This window comes from Myotis brandtii, unplaced genomic scaffold (genome assembly GCF_000412655.1).
Source record: "Myotis brandtii unplaced genomic scaffold, ASM41265v1 scaffold48, whole genome shotgun sequence".
In the NCBI taxonomy this organism is placed as follows: Eukaryota; Metazoa; Chordata; class Mammalia; order Chiroptera; family Vespertilionidae; genus Myotis; species Myotis brandtii.
This window is the reverse complement of record NW_005368341.1, coordinates 10,055,505-10,080,438: the sequence shown is the minus strand read 5'-3', so window position 1 is coordinate 10,080,438 and position 24,934 is coordinate 10,055,505. Positions and strand designations below refer to the sequence as shown.

General features: G+C 34.7%; 1 protein-coding gene across 1 annotated transcript in view; it reads left to right on the top strand.

Moving 5' to 3' along the window:
* RUNDC3B (RUN domain containing 3B) overlaps positions 1 to 24,934 on the top strand; it is a 90,948-nt gene that overhangs the window by 46,790 nt on the left and 19,224 nt on the right. Inside the window, exons 5-8 of the mRNA XM_014547604.1 lie at positions 6,945 to 7,034; positions 10,351 to 10,431; positions 13,302 to 13,470; positions 19,113 to 19,270. Of these exons, the coding sequence (XP_014403090.1) occupies positions 6,945 to 7,034; positions 10,351 to 10,431; positions 13,302 to 13,470; positions 19,113 to 19,270 (498 nt within the window). The remainder of the gene's footprint in view (positions 1 to 6,944; positions 7,035 to 10,350; positions 10,432 to 13,301; positions 13,471 to 19,112; positions 19,271 to 24,934) is intronic.

Genomic DNA, 24,934 nt, shown 5'->3' with positions numbered 1-24,934 from the left:
CTCTCCACACAGAGTTCTCTCTCTCTCTGCTTCCTGTCGCTGCGTCGGCAAGGTGGGGGAGCCGAGCTAGCTCGAATAAAGACTCTTATGCTTTTGCATCGGACTGGCTGGCTCCCTGATGTGGTTTCTGGGGATCCTGAAATCTGGGCATAACGGGAAAAAAAGGAGACTTATGTAATACTCTTTGTAATACTTTAAGCAATAAAACAAAATTTAAAAAAAAAATAAAAAACATAACAAGGAACATAGTTATAAAGAATAAAATGGCAATAAATACATATCTATTAATAATCACTTTATATGTAAATGGCTTAAATGTTCCAATCGAAAGACAAGGTAGCTGAATGGATGTGAAAACAAAACCCATACATATGCTGTCTACAAGAGGCCTACTTCAGATCAAAAGACACACAGAGACTGAAAGTAAAGGGATAGAAAAATATATTTCATGCAAGTGGAAATGTAAAAGAAAGCCGGAGTAGCAATACTTACATCAGACAAAGTAGATTTCAAAACAAAGGTTATAATAAGGGACAAAAAGATTATTATATAATGATAAAGGGATCAATCCAACAAGAAAATATAATTCTTTATGCACCCAACATAGGAGCACCTAAATATACAAAGCAAATATTGATGGACATAAAGGGAGAAATTGGTAGCAATATAGTTATTGTAGTGGGTTTTAATATCCCATTGACATCACTGGATAGATCTTCCAGACAAAAAATCAACAAGGAAGCAGCAGCCTTAAATGACACACTAGATCAAATGGATTTGATTTGTATCTTCAGATCATTTTACCCCAAAGCAACAGAATATGCTTTCATTCAAGTGCACATTTAAGTTCATAGGATAGATAGCATGTTATGCCATAAAACAAGTCTCAATAAATTTAAGAGACTGAAATTATATCAAGCATCTTCTGAGACCACAAATGATATAAAAACTAGAAATCAATTACAAGAAAAAAATCCTGAAAAATACAAACAAAACACATGGAGTCTAAAAGCATGCTATAAACAATAAATCAGTTAACAGTGAGGTCAAGGAAGAAATCAAAAGGTACCTTGAGACAAGTGAGAATGAAAACACAACCACCCCAAGTCTGGGGGACACAGCAAAAGTTGTCCTGAAAGGGAAATTCATAGCAACATAGGCCTACCTGAAGAAATAGGAAAAATTATCCAATACACAATCTAACCTTACACCTAAAGGAACTAGAAAAAGAACAACAAACAAAACCCAAGGTGAATAGAAGGAGGACGTTAGTAAGGATGAGAGTTGAAAATAATGTAATAGTCTGAAAATAAATACAAAAGATTAATTCAACCAAGAACTGGTTCTTTGAAAAGATAAACAAGATTGATAAACCTTTAACCAGACTCATGAAGAAAAAAGAGGACCCAAATAAATCAAAATGAAAGGAGATATGACAACTGACACCATATAAACACAAAGGATTATAATAAAATAGTGCAAATAACTATATGCTAACAAATTGGGCTGTCTGGATGAAATCAATAAATTCATAGAAACATACAATCTTCCAAGATTGAATCAAGAAGAAACAAAATCTGAACAGACCAATTACAACCAACAAAATAGAAGCTGTAATCAAAAGACTCCCAGTAAAAGTCCTGGACTGGATGGCTTCACAGGTGAATTTTACCAAAGAATAACTAACACCTACTTATTTCAAACTATTCCAAAAAATTCAAAAGGAGGGAAGACTTCCAAGCTTATTTTACGAGGCCAGCATTATCCTAATTCCAAAATCAGATAAAAACATCACAAAGAAAGAAAATATAGGCCAAAATTACCAGTGAAATAGATGCAAAAATCCTCAACAAAATATTAGCAAACTGAATTCAGCAATACATTAAAAAGATCATATACCATGATCAAGTGGGATTAACTCCTGGGATGCAAAGCTATAGTAATCAAAACAGCATGGTACTTACATAAAAACAGACACACAAATGGAACAGAATAGAGAGCCAAGAAATAAACCCACATCTATATGGTCAATTACTATTTGACAAAGGAAAGAACATACAATGGGCTAAAGACAGTCTATTCAATAAATGATGCTGGGAAAATTGAACATATATGAGTAAGAATCATTGATTGGCTGCCTCCTGCATGCCTCTTCCCGGGGATCGAGCCCACAACCTGGGCATGTGTCCTGATTGGGAATTAAACCCTGACCTCTGGTTTATGGGTCGACATTCAACCACTGAACCACACTGGCTGGATTCTTCACAACTTCATAGTGTCAGTATCATCTGGGCTCTGTCCATTGTCTACTCTTCTTTCTCTATTCATTTTTCTTTCTCTCCTCCTAAAATTTATTCATCTCCCTATGTCTTTAGATATATGAACATGACACCACATTTAAATCTCTAGCTAGATAGTTCAGATAACTTGATCTCCAAACCCCTCCCCAACCCTGTTTATTTCCGTCTTGGCAAATGGCTTCACTACTTTCATGGCTGATCAAGTTAGAATCTAAAATTTATATTCAATTCCTCTTTCTCCCTCATTCTCTATAATCATTTGTTAGCAAGTCTTGTCAGTCTTATCTCTAAAATCTATCTTGAGTCTACCCATTTACCTTTATCCCTAGGAGTGCTACAGTAATGCATGCCTCTCTCACTTCCTGCATAAACTCTCCTTTCAGCCTCCCAACTGAGCTTCCTTTGCCCCCTTCCAGTAGTCATCCTGCTTCCAGCCAGTCTTCCTGAAGGAAAAAGGGATCATGTTAATTCCCATTTAAAACATTAGAATGGTTTCTCATTACATTAGCCACCAGGCTCTGCAAGCACATTTCCTGGAGTCAAACCCTGGTATCACCTCTTACTAGCTGTGGAACCTTGGGCAACTTGCTTAGTCCTCTGTGGCATAATATGTACTGGTAGGTGGTCAAGTTAAAGAAAATAATTCATGTAAAGCACTTACAACCATGCCTGGCACTTAGTAAATGTTCACTGTGCATGCAGTTGGACTTCTGTGTGCTTACGGTCTCAGGCTAAACACTTTAGAAGGCCTTTCTTAATGACTTTCTTCAAAGCTGGGTTCTCCTTTACTTTTTCTCTATCTCAACAACCTTTATACTATTTATTATCTCTAATTATCTTTTTTCTTTCATTTGTTGCTTGTCCTCTCCCCTAGACTAAGCTCCATAGAGAGGGACTATATTTAGCTTGTTCACCGTTTTAACTCCAGTACCTCAGACAGTTCTTGCCACCTAGCAGGAGTTTCTAATACAGGGATGGGCAAAGGTAGGTTTACAGCCGTGAGTACATGAAACAGAATGTATTCTTAAATTATTATTTATTAATTATTGTATTATTTATTTCTATTACAACTGTAAACCTACTTTTGCTCACCCCTGTATTTGTTGATAAAATAAATAACGAATCTCACGTTCTTAGCAAGACTTTTGGACATTTACTTTTTGGTTACTTTTTCATTCTGATTCAATTTGACTTTGAATAGAATAAAACATTTATTTATAATACTGTAATCTGTTCTGCCTATCATGATGGAAAATCTTATTTCCTCAAAGTTTCTTATATAAAGACTAAATTGGGGAAGAGAGTAAGAAGGTTGATAATGAAATTTCTTATACGATAATCTTTCTCATTTTAATACTGAACTTTCAGTCTGTAGAATATTTCTGACTCATAAAAGGAAATTTTGAAAGCATGATATTGCGCAGTATCAACGTAGTTTATACTCGTTGTTCACTTTGGATCCCGCCCAAAGAATATTTTCTGTTGAAATACCTGAAAGGCCTTAAAATAGTTTAATAGAATGAACACTAAGGATAGCACTATAGAGACATATTTTAATTAAAGTTAAATTATATGTGACAAGAGAAAAGTATTATTTTTATTAGGGTATTATTTTAACTATTTTTCTGCTTTTAATGTTTTTTCCAGGCAACTTAAAAGTAATTGGGAAAAGTATACCTAATAAAAAAAATAGAGGCTTTTCTTCCAGCTTACAGTCATATCAAATAGTACTTTACAATTTTCATTTGCTTCTAAAATACAGAACTTCTTTTTTTAAAAAAATCTTTATTGAAAGTATTATAGATGTTCCCCTTTTCCCCCATTGACTCCTTTTTAGTCTGCCCCCCCTTATATATAAAACTTTAAATGGAAGTCATATATATTTTTCACCTTGGTACTTTCAATATTTATGTTTTTGCAATTCAGTACACTGTTTTGGTTAGATCCTTCATATAAAAATGTTTTCTTTAGAACAAAAAATATTTTCAACAAAAGAAAGGGAACTTTTTTAGTGTATGCCTTATCATTTTGGATTAGTCACCTTAGACTTTATTTTGGTTCATTCGTTACATAACCTTGGTTATATAAGTGCAACTTTATTAATGCTCCAGTTTTTCTATGAGATAAAATGAAGAGGTTGAAAGTTTACAATATTTTGAATTCTTTAAAAGTGCTGATAGCAGGAATCATATTTTCAGTCAAAATTATTGATGAGTTGGTTTGATTAAGGGAATAAAAAGTTAGCTTTTCCTAACAGCTCCTGCCTCCGTAATACACATGGATGGCTTATCTTTGGTTAAATGATAAAAATATGATATTTTCATATAGTTTGGTATTCTTTTAAATACTGAATTAAGTTATTTTTAAAATGTTAACTCAAACTTCCAGGTGTATTTTCTGAGCAAGCTTTTTTTCTTTATTTTTATTGTTGACACTATTACAGATGTCCCTATCTTCCCTCCCCCGCCCCATCCCTTTGCATGCCTCCACCCAACCCAATCCCCCTTCCCTTTGGCCATCACAAGTTTGTTTGTTTTTCTTAACCAGAACTAATAATGAAAAAGTTCAGCATACAATGGACAATTCTCTTAACAAACCCTTCCTCTTCCATTTGTTATCCCCTCCCCTCTATTGCAGTAAGACTGTTTATCTAAATCAAGTCTGCACAGTATTATGCTTCACGTAAGGTTTTATTTTAGTGGAATTATTGACTTCACATATAGCAAGCATTTCACTGGTTAGTTTAAAAAATCATTAGTAAAACTAGAGGCAAAAAACCCCCTCATTATAACAGTATTTTATACACATATAAAAAGACCTTTAGACTTAAGAAAAAAATCTCTAAAACCAGATAGTTTGTGATTGTTTTTGGTATTCTTAAACAGTTCCTAATACAATGCTGACATTAGGAAGCAAGCAAGAATAGTTGTGATCTAATTCTTAAAATATACTTTTAAACATGGTGGGCTCAAGATGGAGAAATGGTAGACCTTACCTTATATAGGGAAATACTAGAAATAAAGGGTTATTCCCAGTATCAAAAACCAAAATTATTTTCTAAAGCATATGTCCTGTAGAATTTGTTGATCTAGAACCTTTGGAATCATAGTTCTTCCAAGAGTCAATAAAATATTCTGTCATTTAGCCATTGTGGTGGGATAAAATCTCATTTATGTAGATTTATCTAAATATCTTTACCTTTTTGTGGAATACCTCAATTGAATATGTAGAAATTCCTTCCATTTACTTTACTAATCTTTGGTGGGCTAAAAGTTTTGGTTTTCCTTCTTTTATATAAGTCAATAATAGCAATTCCCATATTTTCAAGGAAACACCAAACATCTATTCCAAGCTAGTCTTCCTACCATATTTGTTTGCAGACTTACATCTGTTAGAGGGTGAATAGTTGTCTCTTATTTTCCTTTTACTTCTTATTCATTTAAAATTCCTTACAAACCATGACAGAAGTTAAGTTCTCTATAATTATTTTTGTTTTACAATAAATAGAATATATTTAATAGAAAATATATAGAACTTAGAGTAAAAAGAATTGTGTTTTTTTTTTTCCTTGAGCAGTTTATCAACATGAGCTTGGGAAGTTATTTTAACCTCTTACTTTTCTTGATGGTGAATTTGAAACTAATGACAATTCCTTTTGCATTTACTTCATGGGCATTTTTTTTGCAAGTATCAAATGATGTGTTTGTAAAAGTATTTGTTAAAACGTGAACTATTAAAAATTGATGGTGAAATTATGAACATACTAAAATCGTTTTCAGCTTTTAAAAACTCATATACAGGAAAAAAGCAGGACACATATCTTTTACTAAATGGGTGGCTGTTATATCTTAGTGTTCATTGTCTATGTGTAATATAAATAGGTATAACAATTTAAGGATCCCTGGTTACCGAGCATAAATTAGTTTTTGCATAGTATTTTCTCAGTTATCTTACATTATTTTGTGGAAAAATACCTATAAGGCCCATATTACAGTTTTAAAAAAATATTTATTTTACAATAAAATTATACTTTAAAAATGAACATTAGTCAAAACAGAAGGATTTATAAGAATTAGCAAGAATATTAATATTCACATTTTATCAAATTTTGTTTTTCATATACAGTCACTTTGGTAGCCCATCTGCCCTATTAGTATTCCAGTGTTAAAGGTTAGCATAAATTACTAATGATCACACCTTCCTATTTCTTAATTTAGGTAATAACCTTTGGAATTACAGAAAAACATAATGTATGTTTGTGTTTGTCCCATGTATAGAACATAGTCTACCTAGTTTTGAAAAAAGACTAGTATAAATGATTGTGAATGTGCCACTTTTCAGATTACTAGTACCTTTATATTGCTTCACTACTGGGAAAAATGCTAGGCAGTCTAGGCACATTTAAAGAGTCTCTTTGGGGTTTCTTTTTAAGAGAAGTGGAAACACGTAGAATGATTTTTGTTGTTATGGTGATGGGTCCCCCCCCACCCCCCAATATCTGTAAGAGTTGGGTGACCCAATTATGTTTTTATTTTGACAAACTAAATACAATTTAGTTCTTTCTAGTTTACCTTGGGCTCTGATTTCTCTAGATGAAACTTGCCTGTTTTTAATATTTATGTATTCACCCATTTCATTTTTCAGAAGATTTTATGAAGATGGAGCAATTGTCTTGGGTGAGGAAGCAAATATGCTTGCTGGCATGCTGCTTGGGCTCAATGCTATTGATTTCAGGTACTTAATCCTCCCTAAATGTATTCAGTTTTAAATTATGCTATCTTATATGGTTTCTACTTATGATTTTTTCCTTTCAATTTTCTAAGAAAAGCACATAGTTCGATATTGATATGTGATTCATGTTGTTCCCTTTTAAATGACAACCTTTTTCCAAATCGGTTTGCTGTCAGGGAAAAGATTGTCTCAAGTTCTAGGAATTAACTTACAGGCTTGCTGTCCAGTTTGGGTAAAAAGAAAGCTTAGACTACATTCCCCAAGCAGAAAAATCATGGACTCCGGTACAACTGAAGGAAGGTTTTGGATTTTATCTCTTATTATTTTTCAACTACTGCTTTAAAATGAAAAGAAAGACACTAAAAGTAGATTCAAAGCTAGAAAGATTTTTATTATTTCATGTATTGAGATAAAGAAAATCCAGACAGGATATCTTGGATGTCTTATGTTTCTTGTGTTATGTATCTAGAATATAAAACATATTGTTAATATTTACTTTGATTATCAACAAGATGAATTGATTTCAGACTAAGATTACAAGCACTAAAAAGGGACATTGTAATTTCTTTTTAGATTTATGAAAGCATCCTTTTGCATTTCTTTAACTCATCTAAGATTTTACATTATACTGAAAGTAAAAGGTTCATCTATAACAAGAACTCAAACATAAGAATGAAGGAAATATTATATTTTTATTTAAATATATCACTTAAAATCCAAGAATATTATTAAAATAAATTAAAATTAAAATCTACTTTTAGGTCTTTAATTTAAAAATAATGCTGCCCATTTTCACTGAGGTTACCTTTTTCTAGTAAATCACTTCCTTTTCAAAATATTTGTCATTTTAAAATTTTCTTTAATAAAGTAGTATTAGGTTAATTAGCTTAATTGTTTAGGATAAACATGATGGGTGGAATATGGAGGTTGTGTTATGATCCTCTAAGGGTGTCAGCTTTTTATAGGGCATGCTGCTGGCTCTGTCTAAATCCTTTACAATGTTATTTTTTCATTTAAAAAAACAACAACCTGGGAGAAGAATGATTTATTGGAACCCATTGATACTATGTAATCAGCTGAAAACAAATATCTTAAAGATACATTAGTAACGTTTCTGTAAATGAAGGGAAACCCATATAAAATGTTGCTAAATTAATTCTCTTTATTTAAATCTGGAAAAAATGCATGCCCTTGACATTAATATATTGGAACAAGTATTTCTACAAATTTCCCAAAGAAACCAGGAGGTAGGAGTTCATAGGTGAATTTTTTCTTTTGAAAAATTAATCTACATCTTTTAAATATTTCTTTATCTTGCTAGAAGATATACTTTTTCTTTTTGATAATAGTAATCTTTGTTTTCTTTTAAAAATTTAAATGTTTTATTTTATTTTTATGTAAAATTTTTTAGTTAAAATGTTTTCATTACAGTTTGTATTCAATATTATTTTATATTCATTTCAAGTGTATAGCATAGTGGTTAGATAATCATATACTTTACAAAGTGTTGCCCCTGATATTTCCAGTACCCAATTGGCACCATGCACAGTTATTACAATACTAGAGGTCTGGTGCACGTATTCATGCACCAGTGCGGTCCCTTGACCTGACTGGTGATTGGGGCTGATCTGGGTTTTCTCACCCAGTCCCGATTGGGGCCAGTCGGGGCCGTCCCCCGGGGTGGGGGGTGGGGGGTGACCGCAGGAGGTTGGCCGGCCACAGGAGGTTGGCTTGTGGTAGCACACCGACCACCAGGGGGCAGCTCCTGCATTGAGCGTCTGCCCCCTGGTGGTCAGTGCACATCATAGCCACCATCATTTGGTCGACCAGTGGTAACGGTCGCTTATATATATAGACTAGAGGCCCGGTGCACGAAATTCATGCACTTGCGGGGGGGGGGGCGTGCGTCCCTCAGCCTGGCCTGCACCCTCTCCAATCTGGGACCCTTCCTTCCTTCCTCCCTCCCTCCCTCACTCCCTCCCCTCTTTCTTTCTTCCTTCCTTTCTTTCTTTTCTTTCTTTCTTTCTTTCTTTCTTTCTTTCTTTCTTTCTTTCTTTCTTTTTCTTTCTTCTTTCTCTTAAAGTTGTTTTATTTCTTTCTTTGGCCTTGACTTACGAGTTTAATTCGTTCCGAGACCGAGCTTGTTAAGGAGCTCGTTAAGGAGCTCGTTAACTCAAATTACTCTATCAACTCAAAGCAAAAAAATCGCCCGAGAGACAGCTGGTATCTCAAAAAACTCGTTAGTCGGGACACTAGTAAGTCAAGGCCCCACTGTACTTTATTTAGTGGAGGGGGTTTCCATTTTCACTCCTCGATAGATTTTATGTATTTCTCACATGCTTCTTCACTCATTGGTTCATCTGGTTCTGCAGGGTTACTCAGTGTCATCTTGGTCAGCCAACCATCTTCATGACAAGATTTGCTAACAAATCCTGGATTTTCTGCAAGAGCTTCATTAATTTCAGTTACTTCTGATAGAGGAGAATAGAGTTTGCTATCAGCTTTCACACTTTCCAAAGCACCAAAGTCATCTTGTTTGTTCAGTTTTGTCCCAATTTCAGGCAGACTATAATAAACGACATCTCCCAAAGCTTCCTATATGAAACTGCTGATTTCCATTGTTTCAATATAATTTTCTGTTGTTACCCATTCATGTTTCTCTGTGAATTTACTCACTGAGAGCAGATGAGGCCAGTGTGTACCTAGACAGCCCCGTTCTCAGGCTCCAGGCAAATGATGGGCAGGCTGCAGGCCTGGGCCACACATTCCCTGCTGCTTGGGGCATTATGTTCAAAGGCAAAAACCCTCGTTTTCTAATTATCCAGATCTTTTTAGGAATACTTAGTGTCACCTGAGAACTTGTATGAACAAATCTTCATTTGAAAATTCTCTAGTTACATCATGAAAGGTTTATGAAATGATGTTTGAAAAGATTTCTCAGTAAATAGGGTATCCCCCCAAAATGTATATACACTTTGAATACTTATAAAGGCAGTATTTATTAAAATACATTTCATTTCCAAAATGTAATAGACTCAGCTGACAAAATGTATATCCAGTTTTTGGGACACCCTGTATTTTACTTTTGTGTGATATGTTTATGTAACAGTATTAACTTGTACAGTTCTTTGTCATTTAGATTGAAGGTAAAACATCTTTATTGAGACATTTATTTGTAACAAGTAACATTTAAATTACAAACAAAAAATGTTACCTACAATTTGATGAAATAAATGTCTCTAACAGATTGTTTATAACACGTAACTTTGATTTAAAATTTTATATATGAATATGGAATATTTATTGTCTGTTGTCTTAGCTTCTGCCTAAAGGGAGAGGGACTGGATGGATGCTTTCCTGCTGTAATAGACTACACACCATATTTGAAGTTTACCCAAAGGTATTTGACATTTAGAAATATGTTCTTGAAATCCAAATTTATTATTAAATGTCTTGTTGCACAATATATTCATCTGATTAAAATTATTTTTTATAAAACATTTATTTCATATCAGAAATCATTCATAAATATAAACTCCAGTTGCATTTTTAGTACTTATATAAGTATGCACTTGTTATATAATTGTAATCCCAGCATATATGTAGTTTTTAACAAGTACATGCATTTTTTGCTGTAGTTATTATAATAAATCTAGTTGCTCTGTAATCATCCATTGAGATTTTAAAACTGTAATTAATTATTTAGACTGCTTTTCATTTTATCTTCATTATAAAGAAAAGAATAATGAACATTTTTGTGCAAATCAGTTTTCTTTTTATTTCTGTTTTGAATTTACAGAGTTATTCAGGTAAATACAACAAAAAATTTATGACTCTTAAAGTCCACTTTTATAAAAGAGTTGTACCAATTACCAGTCTTGTGTGAGAGTTATGGAATTCCCATAATCTCATCAGCATTGAAAATTAATCAAATGAAATCCATAGATTTTTCTGATGGTCTGCCTTCACTTATTGATTTCCTGAATAGAATGATGATCTTTACCTACTTCTAAAATGTTATAATTAGGCCAGAGCTGTAAGGGAAAGAGAAAGAAAGTGAAAGTAATATAATGTATACACACACAATCACAATGTGTTATTTATGGAGTACCTAATGTAGGAAAGAAACATAGATGTTGAGAGTATAGAAACTTCATGAACTTCTGAAAAATAATACATTTCTTGTCCCCAAGATAATCATCTAGTGAGAGAAGTCACTATTATTTCAGAGCTAGGAGTGGGAAGATATATTGGATGCTTAGGGAGAAGGATGCATAGAGTATCATGGTACCAAGCTTTCTAACTTAAGTTAGTGGATTCCTTAGGAAAAGGGATAATTCTATACTAGAATCTAGTACATTAGAGCCTGAAAAGTACAGCAATAAGATGTTTTGAATAGACATAATATTATACTGTTTTGGGATATGTTGAGTTATAGTACCTTTTGTGAAGATAATGAATAGTTCAAAATAATACTAGTAAAGTGATAGTAGTGATATTTATTGAATATTTATTATATGTAAGGCATTATTCTAAGAACTTTACTTCTGTTAACTCATTAATCCCTAAAAGGGAGTGAGAAATGAGAAAACTGAGACATAAAAAGGTTACATAACTTGTCCACAGTCACACAGCGAGTTTGTGCAAAGGGGGCCACAAGTCTGAAATTAAAGAGCAAGATCACAGCTAGAGATAGGAGGTTGGCCATCAACATGAAGATGGAAAGGCTATTTTTGTGATTTAGGAAGTGACTTAAATTAAGATATAAAGTTAAATGTAAATACTAATCTGCCTCTCTTACATAAAAGCTGTAGTAATTATTACAAGGCTTTTTAAAAGATACAATTATGGAACCTTCTCAATTGGTGCCCTCAGAATGAATTTAATGATTTTACTCTGTGTCCTCAACTGTTTAACCACTTTTTTCCTGAATTTTTATGCAACTTTCTTTCTTCGATGCACAAATCCAAAAATGTACATATAGCTTTCTCTCCTTTATGTACTAAAGGCTTCCTACCAACTTGTTATATAACAGACACTGAAATGAAAAGGGAAATGCCACTTCAACCTAGTCACTAACCAGTTATTATTTCTGACCATAGTTTTTCATTTTAAAAATATTTAAACTATCCTAACTGACCCAATATTTTAAAAATTTAATTGCTTCCAACCAAATATACATGTATTCAACACATTTTTAAAAAACTCTATTAGGTTCCTAATTTTAAGAAACCTTCAGAGTCTGTTCCTCCTCAAATTACTGCATAAAATAATACATATTCAAATCAAAACAACAATGAGGTACCATCTTACACCTGTCAGAAAGGCTATCATCAACAAATCAACAAACGACAAGTGCTGGAGAGGATGCGGAGAAAAAGGAACCCTCGTGCACTGCTGGTGGGAATGCAGACTGGTGCAGCCACTGTGGAGAACAGTATGGAGTTTCCTCAAAAAGCTGGAAATGGAACTCCCATTTGACCCTGTGATCCCACTTCTAGGAATATATCCCAAGAAACCAGAAACACCAATCAGAAAGGATATATGCATCCCTATGTTCATAGCAGCACAATTTACCAGAGCTAAGATCTGGAATCAGCCTAAGTGCCCATCAGCAGATGAATGGATTAGAAAACTGTGGTACATCTACACGATGGAATACTATGCTGCTGTAAAAAAGAAGGAATTCTTACCATTTGCAACAGCATGGATGGAACTGGAGAGCATTATGCTAAGTGAAATAAGACAGTCAATGAAATAAAAATACCACATGATCTCACTCATTTATGGATAATAAAGACCATCATAAACTGATGAACAAAAATAGATACAGAGGCAGAGCAGCATCAAACAGACTGTCAAACTACAGCGGGAAGGCCGGGGAGTGTTGTGGGGAGGGCGGGGCAGTAAGAGATCAACCGAAGGATTTGTATGCATGCATATAAGCATAACCAATGGACACAAGACACTGGGGGTAGGGGAGGCTGGGGGGAAGGTCAAGGAGACATATGTACTACTCTTTGTAATACTTTAAGCAATTAAACAAAACTTAAAAAAATAATAATACATATTCATTACAGAAAAATTAAAAAATGTTAAAAAGGTATTTCAAGAAACTAAAGTCTTTATATTATAATTAATTATAAGGGTATATTTAGTGCTAAATATTTTAGAGTTTGCTCACCAGAAGCTTGAAAATACAGAAGTATTTCTTAAAAATCAAAGTGGAACACAGTATTAACTTTCTTTTTAAACGTTCAATCTTCCCAGCTCTGACAGTATCAGCAGTGATGAGGAGGAGCTGAGGACGCTGGGAAGCAGTGGCAGTGAGAGCAGCTCTCCTGAGAACGTGGGGCCTCCTTTCATCATGGACGAGAATACGTGGTTCAACAAGTGTAAGAGAGTTAAACAGAAGTATCAGCTCACCCTGGAACAGAAGGTATCAGTCAGTGTCAACAGCCATTTAATCCTGTTCTCTGTATTGCCTTTGGACTGTCTCTGCCAAAAGCTCTCTCAGCTGAATGAAAGGGTTTGCCCCTCGCTCCTTCCTTTCTGTTCCTGAATTATCCTCCTGTTAATTAAAAATCAAGCAATGTTTTAGGAAAGGCTTTTGTTTGTTAAACATTTTCTAATTTTATGTTGTAATATAAAAATCAGCCATTTATTTTTCTTTATGCAGTTTCATTTATATATTTGAGATTTTAGTTCCTATGACTAATTTCATAAAATATTACTGGGTTTGTGAAAAAGCAGTAATTGCCTAAATCCATATATGTCTCATTTGTCCTTTTTAAATCAGTTATTTTAGAAGCTCTTGTATATCAGACACTGCACTTGGCAAAATAGAGTATATAGCAGAAAGGAAAAGAAACTCCATTATCTTGAGTAGTTGCAACTTTTTTTATTGAATTATCTATTTTTTCCTTTCAAATGATCATTATTCATAAATAGTCTATATAGGAAAAGCCTGATGGAATTAACAATAGAAGTATTGGAACAATAAAAAATACACTGAGGAAAGTGCTTACAAAGTAAATTTACAAATATGAATAGATTTTACATAGACCAACAGCTACTGGTTAGAAAACATAAAGAAAAAGATTCCATTTATAATAGCTATAAAACTGTGCCTAATGTATATGGAAAAAACTTTCATACCCTATTAAAGAAGACTTCTCATACCAGCAAGATTTCATACTAAGATCACCTGAAAGCCTTTGCATTGTAAAAATACGAAAATGCTGAGCAGAATACAATTTTAAAATAGCTTCATGCAGAGCTGCTCTCTCAAAGAATAGGAGCTCACTAATGACCTGAACACAAAGACCATTCCCTTAACTTAGGTACATGTGTTGTTGTTTTGTTTGTTTTTAATATATTTTTAGTGATTTTAGAGAGGGAGGGAAGGAGAGAGATAGAAACATCGATGAGAGAGAAACATACACCGCTACTGGGGATCAAGTCCACAACCTGGGCATGTGCCCTGACTGGGAATTGAACTGATGACCTCTTGGTTCATGGGTCGATGCTCAACCACTGAGCCATGCCGGCTGGCCTAGGTGCATGTGTTTTAACACAGGGGAACAGTGGACCTAGGCCCACTATCATTGAAGATGGAAACTGAACCTGGTAGGCAGGAGTGAAGTGCAAAATGACAGATTAACCATAGAAATTGGCAAATAAATCTGGACTACATGAAACAAGAACTATATTAATGGCCAATATGGGGTGGCATTGGAGGGTTGGAATATGTTTAACAACTGACTTTCACAGAGGAAATAGAGAAGCCCTGGTATGTACCATTTGCTGATTCTATGGGGTAAATAATCCCATCATGGCCAAGTTGAAGCTACCAATGTGATATCCCTAAATGCAGAACTGGGAAAAGATGCACCATAGCACGCCACTGTATAGCATTCTCTCAGACAGATTCAACAGACAGAAATGACCTTAGGAGCACAGACAATAGAAGATATGATAAAATATTCAAAAATACTTAGGAAGTGATGAGTTTTGAGTGGTTATTTCCTTGTTTTTAATATAATTTACTTAGTTATGTCTATATAATGTTTAATAATTACCATGTTTTCAAAATTTCTGAAATTCAATAATCAGCCCTCGAGAGCTAACTGCAGCCCACCATTGGGAAGCAAAGTGGGACTAAAACTCTAACAATATTAGAAAAGATAAGAGAGAATGATTGAAGCTAAAGCCATTTGAGGTCTTTGTGTTACAGTGAAAAGGGTAGACACAGATTTTAATGTGCCTGCCTGTTTCCAAAGTTGTGATTAAAAGTAGAATATTTAACTTTCAAACTAATAGTGATAAGACGAATAAGGAAAATTTTATTATTACAATAGAAAGTAGCAAGTGAGAAAAAATAAGGATGTTATAAAGGATGGTATCACCAGAAGAAAAAAAGGTGGCACCACCAGATAAAGTGTAGAAATATATCTCAATCTAACCACCTGACTCAACATCACCATAAAAGTAAATGGCATAAACTTGTCATTTAAGACAAACTCTTTATTTTTTAATAATAAATTTTAGTTATATGTTGTCTGTAAGAGACATACATAAAATAAGACACAAAAATATTGAGACTAAGAGGATAAAGATATAGTAGGCAAACTTAACCACAGGAATTCTGTATTAATGTTATCCAACGTGGACATTAAGGCAAAAAGCATTAAGACTAAAAAAAGACATTGTCTTTGTAAAAAAAGAATTCACCAGGAATGTATAACAGCAATGAACTTACATAATGTAACAGTGTAGCCATGAAAAATGTGAAGCATAAATTAATAGATTGTCCAGGAGAAATTGACAAATCCATAATTAGAGTAGGAAATTTTAACGTCTATCAAAATAATTTACAGATTCAATGGACAAAATATTAGTAAGGATGTAGTGAGTTTGAACAGCACAATTAGTAAAGCTTGATCTAAACTTTGTTAAACGCTAACAATACACATTCTTTTCAAGCATATATGGGACAGCTATTCAATTTGTATGGAGCATATTATGTCACAAGGCAAATGCCCACAAATACCAAAGAAATGATATAAAAGTGATCACAGTGCAGTAAAGTTAGATTCAATACGATATGTTTTCCACCACCTGTAGACCACCAATGGGAATTTAAAAAATAAAACTTCTAAATTATGTGTCAAAAGAAATGAGTAAATAAGAATGAAAACAATGCATACTGACAAATTTAAGTTACAACTTTGTGCAATACTTGTAGAAGTACTTAACTTAGAAAAGAAAGTAGGAAAATTAAAGAGATAAGTATTTAAGAAGTAGACCAAAAAAATCAATTTCAAAGAAAAAAAATAAGCACAGATTTTAATTAAATAAACAGAGAAACAGAATTAACAAAACCTCCCTCTCTCCCTCCTCCCTTCCATTCTCTGAAAATCAATGGAAAAAATATTCTAGAGTGAGGATTAACACACACACACACACACACACACACACACACACACACACACACAAAGAATGAATATCAGGTGGGAATGTGATTAATATAAAAACAATAATATGACAGTTTGGCATTATCTAGTAAATGTAAAGGTAATGCATGGCCTATTCCCAGCAATTCTATTCCTAGACATATTTCCTATAAATTCTTAGATGTTTGTACCAGGTAACATATAACTGAGTGTTCACTGTATATTATTTATATTAAGAAAAAGCTAAAAACAATCCAAAAGGTCATTGATAGGAGAGTAAGTAAATAGACTGCAGTATTCATACAATGTCATACTATTCACTATTGAAAGCAAGACGTCATTGTAGATGAAAAAGCCAGTTTCAAAAGAATATAGACAAATCTCAACAAAACTATTTTAAGACAACATACATCCGTGGTAAAGCTAGAAAGAATAGTAAGGAGATAATAAACAAGGATCTCAGGATGTTGTTATTTGTGTAGTGGAAGCAGGGGGTATCATTAGGGAAAGGCATTATAGGGGCTTAAAAGTTTTCATAATCTTGATTGTGGGTACATAAGTTGCATTTAATTACTAATGTTTATAAATATTTGTATATAATTTATATATTAAGTGGTGTGACATATAAAATACTTCCTTTGTAAAAATTAATTTTAATGTTTGAAATTTTATTATGGAAAAACTATTTGAGAATTGTCATGGGAAAATCTGAAAAGGAAGCTTAATGAGGGGAGAATAGTGTTAACTTCTATTAACATCTATAATAATAAAAGCATAATATGCTAATTAGACCGGACAGCCGAACAACCTTCCAGATGTACTTCCGGACGAAGCCACAGTGGTGGGGGCCGAGGCAGAGGTGGTTAGGGGCAATGAGGCAGGCAGGCAGGCAAGCAGTTAGGGGCGCTGAGGCAGGCAGGCAGAGTGGTTAGGGGCAATGCGGCAGGCAGGCAAGTGGTTAGGGGCGATCAGGCAGGCAGGTGAGTGGTTAGGAGCCAGCGGTCCTGGATTATGAGAGGGATGTCCGACTGCCTATTTAGGCCCAATCCTGAAGGCCTAAACTGGAAGTCGGACATCCCTGAGGGGTCCCAGATTGTGAGAGAGTGCAGGCTGGGCTAAGGTCCCCTCCCCCCCCATGCACGATTTCTTGCACCAGGCCTCTAGTGTATCATAAAACTAAACTAGTTAAAAGACTTTGTTAATGACAAATGAATGGGATAACATAGTAGGATAGAAGAATACTTTAAGAAAAAAAGATTCTAATTAATATCCTGAGAGGAATTTGTAAGCACATTGTAGCTAAAAAGTAGGATGTCATGAGAAGGGCATCATCAGACAACATGATAGAGCTGTTGGAAATTAAAATTAAGATTTCCTGAATTAAAAAATCCAGTATAAGGGTTTGAAGGATAAATTCAATGAAGTCTTTCAGAAAACAGAGCAAAAGGACAAAGAAATTGTAAATGGGTAAAAAATAACTGACAGAAGATCAGCCCAAGAAGGCTTATATCTATTTGGTGTTTCCTAATAATAATAACTAGGAATTATGCATTGCATTCAGTGTAGCAGGTAATACTCTACCTAGACTGATTTGTTTAATCTTCCCAACTAGGAAGATTAAAGCTCTCACTTTTTCAGATGATGAAACTGTGACACAGAGAGATTAAGTAACTTGACCAGGATACATAGCTGCTAGCTAGTAGACCTGGACTATATAGGCACCTGCAGGCCTCGTCAAAACATTGTACTGCTTCCAACTAATGTGTTAAAGCTAAAATGGTAATATCTGGCCCTAACCGGTTTGGCTCAGTGGATAGAGCGTCAGCCTGTGGACTCAAGGGTCCCAGGTTCGATTCCAGTCAAGGGCATGTACCTTGGTTGTGGGCACATCCCCAGTGGGGAGTGTGCAGGAGGCAGCTGATCGATGTTTCTCTCTCATCGATGTTTCTGACTCTCTATCCCTCTCCCTTCCTCTCTGTAAAAAATCAATAAAATATATTAAAAAAATAAATAAAATGGTAATATCTGTTTTGAAAGAATAATCACATAGAGGCAGTTTCTTAATTGGTCAATCTGTGATTAGGTCTGTATTCTGAAACTAGGAGGCATACTGAGTATTTTATTTATTGTTGCAGAGCTTAGAAATGAAAATGTTTTAACTAAGTTTTACCTTAAATTACAAATGCATTTAAAAAAAATATATTTTATTGATTTCTTACAGAGAGGAAGGGAGAGAGACAGAGTCAGAAACATCGATGAGAGAGAAACATTGATCAGCTGCCTCCTGCACACCCCCCACTGGGGATGTGCCCACAACCAAGGTACATGCCCCTGACCAGAATCGAACCTGGGACCTTTCAGTCCGCAGGCCGACGCTCTATCCACTGAGCCAAACCAGTCAGGGCTACAAATGCATTTTAATGAACCTTAGAGAAGAGCTTTAAATAATGAACATATGTTAAATTTTTGTACTAAATTAAAAAATTATTTTTACTGTTCATCAGTGATACTATGAAAAAGTTTTACTACAATATAGATATGACTAACATTTAAGCTATTGAGCATTTGTCTTCAAAATATATTAGAATTTTATAGTTGGCTGTATCTTGCTGATCTGTATTTCCAGGCTTATCTTGAAGAACTCTTACGACTTCGAGAGAACCAGCTGTCTGAATCTGTCTCCCAGAATAAAATACTACTACAAAGGATTGAAGATTCTGATCTGGCCCATAAATTGGAAAAGGAACAATTAGAATATATAATTGTGGAGCTGCAAGATCAGTTGTAAGTGAGATCCTTTTGGGAAAAATTTTGGCAGTATATGAACATAACTAAGTGTTTTAACATGTTTTAACATAACACGTTTTAACATAAGATTCAAATTCCAAGAAATCAGATCGCCTGCTATTATGTTCCCTTTCACTTATTTTTTTTGAAAGTTTACTTTTGTTTTTCTTATTATAAAAGTATTCCATGCTCATTGTAGAAACATTACAAAATATAGGAAGAAAACAAAAATTACCTTCAGTTGTGCTACCCAGACTTAACTAATACAATTTGGTTGGATTCTTTCAAAAGCATATGTTTAATTTTAAAAGCATTTATTTAGTTATTGATTGATTGAGTGGTTGTAGAAATATGGAATATAAGACCAGTGCTGCTAAAAGAGCAGTGCCACTGCATAAACTTCTTGTTTCCAGAACATTACTAAGCACAGTTCAATATAGCTAACTTTTTTCTCTAGCCAGACTTCCTTCAATGGAGGAAGCTGTGTATTGATCTACGTTCTGGTACAAGCTCCTTAACTTGTCACTGTTCAAAGCACTTGTACTAATAATACCGTTTTGTCAAACTTGATTTTGTCAATTAATTGCTTATTGTGAAAATCTTCTCATATTAATATTTACTTAATCTTAAAGGATAATTTTTTAAATTTTCTTGAAATAATTTTAAGCTTTTGGAAAAGTTGCAAGGATAGTACAATTTCCATATGGCTTTTCCTAGATTCACCTGTTTTCTTTTCTTTTTTTTTAATAAAATATATTTTATTTCAGAGAGGAAAGAAGAGGTAGAGAGAGATTTTCTTTTCTTTTTTTAAAATATATTTTTATTTATTTCAGAGAGGAAAGAAGAGGTAGAGAGAGATAGAAACATTAATGATGAGAGAGAATCATTGAATTGCTGCCTCCTGCACGCCTCCTACTGGGGATCGAGCCTGCAACCGAAGCATGTGCCGGGACGGAATCAAACCCGGGACCCTTCAGTTCCCAGGCTGATGGACTGAGCCAAACCAGCTAGGGTTAGATTTACCAGTTTTCAATATTTTGCCACATTTGTCCTCATTCTCTCCTTCTCCCTATATATACAGACAGATACATTATTTTTTAAACCACCTGAGAGGTTGCATACATGTCTCTTTACCTCTTAATATTTCAATGTGTCTTTCCTAATAACAAAGATATTCTCTTTCATCACCATAGTTCGGCTTTCAATTTAAGACATTTAAATTGATACAATGCTTTTATATTATCTATAACTCATACTTCACTTTCATCAATTGTCCAAATAATGTCCCTTATTGCAACTTTTGTTTTTCTGGTAAGGATCCAATCCTGGATCATGTTTTGAATTTGGTTGTTAGTCTCTTCAATCACTTGAACTTAGAATAGTTTTTCAATGTTCTGTCTTACAAGAGATTGGTATTTCTGAAGAATACAGGCTAGTAATTTTTATAGAATGTCCCTGGATTTTAGTTTGTTTGTTCCCTATGATTAGAATGAGCTTATCCATTTGTGGCAGGATTACAACCTAAGTGGTGTGTCCTCAGGACATCACATCCAGAGATACATGAGGTCTGTTATTGGCCTTTTAGTAGTGCTATTAATTTTAATCATTAGGTTAAGATGTTTTTCTCTTCTGTATAGTTACTGTTGTTCCTTTTGTAATTAACTTGTAATTTGCAAGGAAACTAAGTAAATATAATAGATGATTTTTAAGTAAAAATGTTTTATTAAGGAACATAAAAATTTAGTGTTATCTAGGAATTTGTATGTTGATGAAAATAATTATGCTCATATATTGTTTCTTATATTTTTCTAATATTTGAAAGTTTCTTATATTTTTTCTAATTGTCTGGTGGAGTATGACTAATTTAGGGGCAGACTAACACCTTCTGTAGCCCCTTGCTTCTGTAAGCAGGGGGAAAAATATCAAGAGCCAAACAATAGAGATTTCTGGTTATTTCTTTGCAATGGAAAGATTAAGGTGATTTAATCTTCCTTTTACAAATAATCTTGGTAGTTTGTCTAAATTGTTTTAACATAAGAATAATTATGAAATCAGTTTTTATTTAACCAGCAAGATATTTTCCTTTTTTCCATGTTTGTTGAATTTATTGGGGTGACACTGGTTAACAAAATTCCACAGATTTCAGGTACACAATTCCATAATACATCATCTGTACATCACCATTTATCTCCCTGTTTCTTCCTCCATCTTCTCTCTCCCCTTCCACCCACCCTGGCAATCACCCATCCATGTCCATGAGTATTTTCTCTCTTTTTTTCCTCAATATCTCTAGGACCCCCACCCAACGCCCAACCCCCTCCCCCCTGCTCTTTCAACAGCTGTCAACCTGCTCTCTCTCTATGAATCTATCTCTATTTTGCTTGTTAGTTCATTTTGTTCATTAGATTCCACACATGAGTGAAATCACTTGGTGCTTGTCTTTCCCTGAATGGCTTATTTCATCTATCATAATACTCTCCAGGTCCATCCATGCTGTCACAAAGGGTAAGATTTCCTTCTTTTTTTACAGCGAGGGCAGATCTTATATTCATTTATTAAAGTATGTTTTTCTAGTGTCATGGGAAATTAAGTTTGGAAAACATTTACAAAGCCAAAAATAGTAAGGAGACTCTTATTTAGTATTAGAGGCCCAGTGCACAAAAATTCGCACACTTAGGGGGTCCCTCAGCCCAGCCTATGCCCTCTCGCAGTCCAGGACCCCTCGGGGATGTCTGCCTGCCGGCTTAGGCCTGATCCCCTGGGGGTTGGGCCTAAGCCGGCAAGCAGACATCCTTCTCATAGTCTGGAGCTCTCTCAGTCCAGGACCCCTCACTCCTTACCATCACTGTGCTTGCTAGCCATGAGCCCGGCTTCTGGCTGAGCGGTGCTCCCCCTGTGGGGGCGCACTGACCACCAGGGGGCAGCTTCTGCATTGAGCGTCTGCCCCCTGGTGGTCAGTGCACGTCATAGCGACTGGTCGTTCTGCCATTTGGTTGATTTGCATATTAGGCTTTTATTATATAGGATGCTGCAATGAACATAGGGCTGCACATATTCTTTTGCATTAGTGTTTCAGGTTTCTTCATATAAATTCCAAGAAGTGGAATCACTGGGTCATAAAGCAGTTCCATTTTTAAAAAATATTTTATTGATTTTTTACAGAGAGGAAGGGAGAGGAATAGAGAGTTAGATTTATTGATTTTTTACAGAGAGGAAGGGGGAGGGATAGAGAGTTAGAAACATCAATGGGAGAGAAATATCCATCAGCTGTCTCCTGCACACCTTGTACTGGGGATGTGCCCACAACCAAGGTACATGCCCTTGACCGGAATCAATCCTGGTACCTTTCAGTCCACAGGCCGATGCTCTATCTACTGACCCAAACCGGTTAGGGCCCATTTTTAATTTTTTGAGGAAACTCCATACTGCTTTCCACAGTGGCTGCACCAATCTATATTCCCACCAACTATACACAAGGGTTCCCTTTTCTCCACATCCTCACCAACACTTATTTTTTGATTTATTGATTATAGCCAGCCATACTGACAGGTGTAGGTGATATATCGTTGTGGTTTTAATTTGCATTTCTCTGATGATTAGTGACATTGAGCATCTTTTCATATGTCTCTTGGCCATCTATATGTCATCTTTGGAGAAGTGTGTATTCAGGTCCTTTGCCTGTTTTTTAATTGGATTGTTGTTTTTTGGGGAGTTGAGTTTTATAAATTCTTTTTTTTTACTTTATTTTTAATGTTGCCACTATTACAGATGTTTCCTCCCCCTTTGCCCACCTCCACCCAACCCCCACCCACCTTTCCCTCTGGCCATCATCACACTGAAAAAATACCCATCTTTAAGTATTCTGTACTTAAAGATGATTCTGATAAGTGAATTGTGAACATTCTAAAGGAAATGGATCTTACTCATCTGTTCAGTATTCTTTTAACAGTTTTTGTGCAAAGGAATCTTTAAGACGCCAATTTATACCTATCCTGAGATTGTAGCTGTACTATGGGAAAGTATATCTTCAACTTCTAAACTCAAGAAAATGCTGGAGCAGTTGATTAATTAAGATTTATAAAATGGCAATTTCCTAATTGTTACTCCTCCCATGATTGTTGGCCAGAATCATCTATAAAAAAAGGGGTTTTTCCTCATTAGTTAGGGTTTTTTGGTGGTTACCATTACAGTTCTGATAGGATATTATTAATTTTCTGAATAAGATTCCAACACTCTACTTAGTTACCAAAGAGATGAAGATTTTGTTTCGCTTTCTCTCTTTTATTTTTGAGAATTTTATGAACTTTTTATATATGATATATTCTATAATGTAAATTAGCTCATTCAAGATTCATAAATAAGGTGATGATGTCAGCATAACAAATAAATCACCTGATTCATAGTTATCTGGAAGTTAATGTTTCTCAACAAGTAGCAACAGCCAATGCAAAATATACTAATTCAGGCAATTACTGCAAGCAACCAAAAGATGGCGATGTCTCCCTGTATATAATCTTTCACCTTGCATTCCTCTGGTTAATTTGAACTACAGCTTGGAGGTTCCTGTGCATTTTGATCTTGCCTTCATGGCAAGCCTCAACCCTTCCTTATACCCTCTTTTATCAAACGGCTTTTCCTTTGTTACTGTTTTTGTTAAAGTTATTGCAATATTTAATAGGAATTTAATATTTTATTTGGGTTGAACTTTTATTAGGATTATTAATGTTCCTCTTAGTGTTCTAGCAAAAAGTCAAATAGGTTTTGAGTTGTCAGCTCCCAACCCTATTCTCCCCATAGGCTATTTATCGTCAGTGTGTTATTGCAGAACACTCTAGTGTTTTGTTTCTGTATTATAGAAGAAATGCCTATATTCAGTGTGTTTCTATCAGTTAAATTTATTTTTATTTTTCATACTCAAATTGTCCCACATTTGTCTAATTCATTATATTAATTCTTGTATCCTGCTGACATGACCCATTTGTTTTTTAAGTTCTACATTCTCATTAACATTATATATATATATTATTGATTTCAGAGAGGAAGGGAGAGGGAGAGAGACATAGAAACATCAATGATGAGAGAGAATCATTGACTGGCTGCCTCCTGCATGTCCCTGTTTGGGATCGAGCCTGTAACCCGGGCATGTACCCTTGACCAGAATCGAACCCAGGATCCTTCAGTCCGCAGGCCAATGCTCAATCCACTGAGCCAAACTGGCTGGGGCCTCATCAATGTTTCTTTTCAAATGATGATATAAAGTTAAGTTCTAAAGTGCAACTAGGGTTGAAAACCACTGCTGTTCTAAAAGAGTTAGATTTGGGTTTAACTTTTGAGACAGGAATATTTCATAGGTAAATAATTTACAGATTTTGGCTACCTGGCTCCTTTTTAAGCTTTTTCTCAAAATGTTTTATTTGAAGGGAAATAAGTATAAAATAATATAAAGTTAATGTTTACTCCATGGCTTTGTCTAAAATTAACAGAAACAAAAGCACACAAATAAGGAACATTTTTATATTAACACTAGAGGCCCGGTGCACAAAATTCATACAAGGGGGATGTCCCTCAGCCCTGTCTGCACCCTCTCCAATCTGGGACCCCTCGGGGGATGTCCGACTGCCGGTTTAGGCCCTCCCCTGCCAGCCTGATCTCGCCCCCAAT